The sequence below is a fragment of the Ostrea edulis genome, chromosome 2 (genome assembly GCF_947568905.1).
Source record: "Ostrea edulis chromosome 2, xbOstEdul1.1, whole genome shotgun sequence".
Taxonomy (NCBI): domain Eukaryota; kingdom Metazoa; phylum Mollusca; class Bivalvia; order Ostreida; family Ostreidae; genus Ostrea; species Ostrea edulis.
In genome coordinates, this window is record NC_079165.1 from 70659150 (window position 1) to 70666492 (window position 7343).

Sequence of the window (7343 nt, forward strand, 5' to 3'; positions counted from 1 at the left end):
TCTTCAAATTGTCTTCACATTACATTTACAAATTGACAAGGAATGCTAAAAATATCAAGTGTTGCCTATTAATTCAAAATTTCTTGTTAATCAATGAATTCTGCAATGTTTTATCATAACAAATCCAGAAACTCCATCGTTTAGAAACTGATCGACGCCACTCGTAAGAATTCGCAAATGCATTGAAAATATGAGAAAATTTATAACATTATCAAATGATAGAATTTTTCTACTGGAATTGGTTATTTTCAATTTTTAAAAAAAATCATATCAATGATTTATTTTGTGCATAGTATAAATATAATTCCATATCTGTTTAAATTAGAAAAGAAGGTTTCATGGTTCATCCGGCCTTAAATTCTTAAATAGTAAGATGTTTCCATTTAATTGGGAAAGAATTGAACAAAAAAATCAATGGCATGAAATATGTTGCTCGAATTTGCTATTTCCAATTTGTTTGTTTTAGTTTTATTTTTCTTACCAACAATCTACTTATTTATAAAATTATATGTAAGGACGTACCTTTGGGAATTGTAGCTTTTTTCTCTTCTTGGAGGGATAAAACATGCATTTGGATTTCTATTGGCACCCAATTTATTTTGTACGTCTGTCCAGCTTTCCCAGTGTAGATAAAGCTATGAACGTTTGTGTCAAGGTTGAACGAAAAGTTTTCGTCATTTTCGTTTTTAATTCCACAAATGAACCGAGTATAATTTGTAGGGTTCCACTGTATATCAATTCTGCACGCAGACACAGAGACGGTGAGGTAATTCGGTTTTGCCTCGACATCTGTATTGCAATATACAATGTCATAAAATCTTTAATAATGAAAGCATATAATGATCATACGTGCATCTGTATTGCAATACAATATACTAAACTTTAATAATGAAAGCATATCATGCCCATACGTTAATCTATATGAAATGTACCCACATATTAACTGTATACCAGCTGATACAAGGATTATCAAAGTCCAACACATCCTGGATAAAATGAATGTATTGTTTAGGCTGGTATATTTATATGTTGCTGTAAACAAGGAAGACAGTGTCTGTCACCTATAACGACATGCAAATTATGCCTCATACCTGTTTAAGTTCGTGGGGATAGTTTTAGCAATACGTATATAAATCGATTTGTAGACATAGTTCTCTTAATTATATTGAATATTATGCATGCTTTTTACATGAACTTATTTGTGAAGGTAAACAATATAGACACAAATTTGTGTTGTGTACCCAAAAATGCTCTCAAAAATACTCTACTTGTACTTCACATCAGTACAGAAAACCATATCAACACAAGCGTGAAATAGGATGCAAAACGTTCAATTGTAACTACAGGTTCTGCAAATCTTATACTTTTGACATAATAGTGAAACGGCTCGAGAGGACTGGATGGTCATTGCCATCTTTAAGACTATTCCGTTGTCTGGAAGAAACCACGGCAACTGTTGAGGGGGATCACAATACACACTGTTATAAAGATAACTTCCAAATTCTAAAAATCGCGATAAAAAGTTTTTATTAACATAAACTTCTTAAGGTTCATTAGTATTTACTGAGTAATTGGGTGAGGAGATTATCTCAGTACTCTTTTACGTCTTGTCATTTAAATACTAATCGAGACAAAGCATACCACACTTTAGATGGAAACAGCTTTGAATCTTAGTTCCAGTTCTGTTGTTCCATGTGGGTTTATCAGACGCAGTGTTGTGAATGCAGTATACAATCTTAATACACCTTTAATATCTATTTAACGTTACTAAACAGGTATTTAATTTCAACGTTAGTCAGATGAATCAGAAATTCCTTTTACATAAGAAATAACTTAATTAGTAACAAATTCCAGAGAAACCGAGCGTGAATCTCTAAATGTATATTAAGTAATGGCCCACCTCTTAGCGGCCCGTAATAACGGAACAGCAAAGATGACTCACGATATCAATTATCAACATTTTATGACGATAATCTATGGGTAAGTATCTACATCTGTAAAGTGGAGTAGTGACTAATCAAACGGTAATATATTTATTTTGTCTATCTTTCTGTAAGGCAGGTTTGTTTTTAGATAAATTATTACTTCGTGTACCTGATCAAGATATAGGGCCCAAGGCAGCTGTTAGATGTACCGGTCTACAGGTCATCCTATGCACCTGATCCCACATATAATATGTCCAGGGTCCGTGTTTGCCCAAGTTTTTATTTTGTATTCCTTAAACGAGTTTTGAGATTGATCACTGTTCGTAATCTTCACCTTTCATTACTTATCAGGTTTGTTACTGATTGTCTACAGAGATTTGTCATAGAAAGCGAGGCGAAGCTGAGTCTTTTGTGGACCTTAAGAACCCGACAAATTTCTGTAACAGGTCAGTAGCAAACCTAATAAGTGTTTGTAGTTTCTTGTCGAGGACCAATATGTTTAATATGTAGATAAGTAGTACAAAGATATACAATTCAAAAGATGTTCCGAACGCCATGTTCCGTCTAAATTTTGTTACGAAATTTAGATGATAATCACGCGAGACGTTTTATCCAATGACAGAGTGACATTCAAATCCGAGAAAAAACAAGTTGGTCAGATTGCATAATATTAATGAAATGGTGAAGATAACAAACAGTAATAAATCTCAAAACTCCCACAAGGAATACAAAATTAAGAGTTGGGGAAACACAAATCTCTGGATATACCAGAGGTGGGATCAGGTGCTTAGGAGGAGTAAGAATCTCTTGTCAACCGATGACACGCACTGTGGGCATTATATCTTGATCAGGTAAACCAAGTAATCCGTAGTCAAAATCAGTGTGTAAAGAACCGCCTAACAATTGGTATAAACATGTCAGACAGCATCTGACCGAATGAGATAGTTGTATAGGATGCTTACTCTATATTTAGACATCAATGGTCCCTAAATACAATGTGTTGTCATTGAGTTATGAACGACATTATGCACCCACTGTTCCCAAAGATTTCAGAAGTAAGATATTCAATTTAATTTTTTATTGGAAGTAAAGCACACGTCAGTGTGGTTAGTCATGTAACATAGAATACATGTATACTGTGTTACATGTTGTTATTATTGTAACATTATTTTGTTTGTAAGGTATTGTCTCTGATATATAAACTATTGTTTTGTAGACACAGGACTGAAAGGATTCAGCAAACAAGATATAATACGACTTATCATTGTGTCAAATGCTGTCTGACGTGTTTCATACCGATTGTTACGCCGTTCTTAACATACTGATTTTGACTACAGATAACTCCGTTTACCTGATCAGGATATAGGGCTCTCGGCGGGTGTGACCGGTCGACAGGGGATGCTTACTCCTCCTAGGCACCTGATCACAGCTCTGGTATGGCCAGGAGTCCGTGTTTGCCCAACTATCTATTTTGTATTACTTATAAGAGTGATGAGATTGATCACTGTTCGATATCTTCACCTTTCATCAGATTACTACATGATATTATTTGACAAACAAGTAAAAAATGTTGATCATCTTCAACGATGTTCTTAAAATGATAGTGAAATCTGGTTTATTTTTCCTAAATGGGACTACAGTAACTACCTCTATCTGTGTATATAACTGATGTGCACTTATTCTTGATTTTGTAAGATACCAACATAGGTTCCTGTGAAATAAGGAACAAAAGGGTTTGTCTTATTTCGTACTTCTCGAGTTAAGTGAGTTGGACTAGGATACTACAAGCTAATGAACCTTTTCATACTAAATGTAACATTACATCGCACTTTCGAATCGAAATACATTTTTATAGTAAGTAATATAGCAACTACACCATGATGTTATTTTGAGATATACAGTCTAAATGCGTATCCTGTATATGAAATATAGAGTAGAGTATCCGAGATTGATCACTGTTCGTTATCTTCATCTTTCGTTGACAAAATCCCGGAGAAATTGTTTAATACGGAAGCCATTGACTGTAATTTAATTGTTTGAGCATCGGTCTGGGGATCTAGATATTTTACATAAACAATATTTCTTTCATTACCATTGAGTCGAGTGTACTTGATTTCAGAGAGCGTCGTGAGAGTTCATATTGAACTATAACACACTAAGCACATCGTGTGGTTATTTTTAATTGCAGTAAGTATTCAGCACTTCCATCTTCTGTCACTAAAATTCTAAAATGGAAAAAAATGAAAATATGATAGTCAAATTGAGGGGAAAATACTTGAGGGCAAATATTCCTCTTCCTTTTTTCTAAAATGCTTCATTTTCCATTAAGTCCCATGGGTTCAAAACATTGGCTGATGGTTTTTATTTACCATGATTTGATACTGGTTTTTCAGTTCTTTCACTCCATTTCATTTCTCAATGTAAACATTGACCTTTCGAGTAAATTTCTGAATAAGTTTGAATCTTTTTATTTTGATATTACAAACCGCTGTACATATAAATAGATTAATCTCTGATCAATGCTTACAGCTTACAAATTCTCATATTTTACTAATAGCACAACTGACATGAAGGTACAAAATGAAATATAGAATAAAGATTTTTTGTATAGTTTAGATTTTATCTAATTTAAGTATTTTGAAAGAAATATCATCAGTATCTGATCAAATTCATGTGTAAGAAGAAGATAAAACAGCAGAATGCAAGGTGACGATAACGAACAGTGATCAATATCATAACTCCTATAAGCAATACAAAATAGATAGTTGGGCAAACATCACTGCGGGTGTGACCGGTTAACAGGGGATGCTTACTCCTCCTAGGCACCTGATCCCACCTCTGGTGTGTACAGGGGTCCGTGTTTGCCAAACTATCTATTTTGTATTGCTTGTAGGAATTATGAGATTGATCACTTTTCGTTATCTTCACCTTGCATTGATATCGCCAATCAATAAACTTGGATTGCTATACATTTAGAAAGGAAAAGGAAGTAAACAGGGATATATTGCATATACGAAATCCACCTTCGTGGTCTTATCCTTCATCTACTGTTCGTTATTTTCACCTCTCATTGCAGAAATTGAACGGAGGTACGTATGAAATTGCAAATTTACAGAAGTACATTTAAGCACAGCGAAGTAATGTACTATTGATAAATAAAGCAATCTAATTATAGGGACAAAGATTTATTGTTTTCAACATTTCAATCTAATTACATTGAATAAACAATACAATTGAACATTACTATCGGATCAATAGACAACCAAACCCCAGTAACGAAGGAAACTATCAACGTGTAACCAATGTACCTATTCTGGAGTTAGGAAAAAGGGTTGAAAGATATCGCTGAGCATTGGATATTGACTGATTTGATGGATACTGGGTTCCGATCCTATTTCTCAAATCACTGGAGTGCATCACACGCCTTATGAGTTTTGAGTTGGTTGATCAAACATCTAGAAACTATAAATAAATGTTATTTTAAAAAATGCTAACACAAAAGCCCAAACAAACACCTGCCTAAATACATCACTTGTCTCATCCCATCCATACGTTACCATTTTAAATGTAGAATTCTATTATATTTTCATTTATCAAATAATGTGCATTGTTTTGATAATGTACTTCCTCGGTCATAAAGTAGGTGTACTAAAGGAAGTTTCCTTGCTATTTACGGACATTTTCTACACGGAGAATTTTGTTCAAATTCCTGCATTAGTATAATTTCATACTACTTTGAATACAGCTAAAACATAAGTACCGGTAATATAATGTATGTGATTTTCCTTTTCTAAAATTAGCAATGTTCCGTGAATTTTTTAGAGATAAAAAGAACCGTGTAAGGTATCGCATTGTTGGGATTACATGTAATCATTAGACTTTGACATGTAAACTCTTCCTGTACACACAATCCAATGTCCAAATATACATTTTCTCCTTTTGATTCTTCATTAAATGTAACAGATGTATGAAATATTCAGCCCTTGAAAAGCGGTTTTTAGATATCAATTTTATTGGTGAAAGTCAGAGGAGGTGAATTGAATTTGTTTCTAAATCTCCTTAAAAGTATTTTGAAACTTGTTATTTAATTTATGAGCTTTCATTTTACAAAATTTACAAAGGGTCCTATCATGCACAAAATGTCTTTTTTCTTTTGGAACGCTGTAGAATTTTAGAAAACAGGAATTTGTCTTGATATTTGTTCATCTCGTCGTACCTTTCTATGGTAAACCAAACATTTGTCGTGCGTAAATATTGTTTGGGGGTTTTTTTTGGTAGGGGTCATTTATTAGGATTAGGTGAAAGGTAAAGTAAATGAAGAGCGATCAATTCAATAACTCCCACAAGCAATACAAAATAGAGAGTTGGGTAAACACGGACCTCTGATTGTACCAGAGGTGGGATCAGGTTCCAGGGAGGAGTAAGCATCCCCTATCGACCGGTCACGCCCACCGTGAGCCCAATATCTTGATCAGGTAAACGAAGTTCTCCGTAGTCAATATCAGTGTGCGAAGAACGACCTAACAATCGGTATGCAACAAGACAAACAGCATTTGACCGAATGATAGGTTGTGTTGGCAAAGTAGATCGTTATAACGACCATAGAATTTGCGAAATGCTGACTATAAACGAGACTGTGAATACAACGAACAGTGATCAATCTCATAACTCCTACAAGAAATACAAAATAGATAGTTGGGCAAACACGGACCCATGGACACACCAGAGGTAGGATCAGGTGCCTAGGAGGAGTAAGCATCCCCTGTCGACCGGTCACACCCGCCATGAGTCCTATATTCTGTTCAGGTAAACGGAGTTATCCGCAGTCAAAATCAGTGTGCCAAGAACGGCTTAACAATTGGTATGAAACACGTCAGAAAGCATTTGACCCAATGATAGGTTGTATTGACGAACTAGATCGTTATAACGACTATAGAATTTGCAAAATGGTGACTCCTGCACCATTAACTTGTTTGTCAGTAACCTGCTTCGATTTAAAAACTAATCAAATGCAGAACAAGCTCTTGCGTATCGAATCAGTTGAGATATATAAACACCATATGCAGGTGATAATGGAATATTGCTACATAAATATGTGAAGCTGACAATGGAGAAGCTGAAATCCTCCCGTTTGTCATCAAGTTAAGTTGTTAGTTTGCCGTTATCTATTTCCAATAAAACATCTAAGTATGAAGCAGAAGTGGTCGACTCTGTGGTGTCTTTTATTTCGTTTTCACAGAAGTATATCGAATCGACATATGAATAACAATTATTATTGTTAAGAGATAATACGTCGTCGATATATCTAAATCCTCCTCATGCAGATTTTCTTTTTTATAAATTCTGCTTCATAAGAATATAAAATAGGTCAGCTAACAAAGGGGTACAATTCGTGTCCATGAGAATTCCAACATACTG

The 7343-nt window shown here is 34.5% G+C and overlaps 1 protein-coding gene across 4 annotated transcripts in view; it reads right to left on the reverse strand.

Moving 5' to 3' along the window:
• The window catches only part of LOC125680043 (uncharacterized), an 83227-nt gene extending 82218 nt beyond the window's left edge, over nt 1–1009 (reverse strand). For 2 of the 4 annotated variants that reach the window (XM_056157140.1, XM_048919486.2), the window contains exon 1: nt 523–958. In XM_056157140.1, the coding sequence (XP_056013115.1) occupies nt 523–571 (49 nt within the window). In that variant the 5' untranslated portion in view covers nt 572–958. Of the gene's footprint in view, nt 1–522 lie in introns of all 4 variants that reach the window. The other 2 variants (XM_056157138.1, XM_056157139.1) reach the window with 2 other exon arrangements.
• Between the last annotated feature and the right edge of the window lie 6334 nt (nt 1010–7343).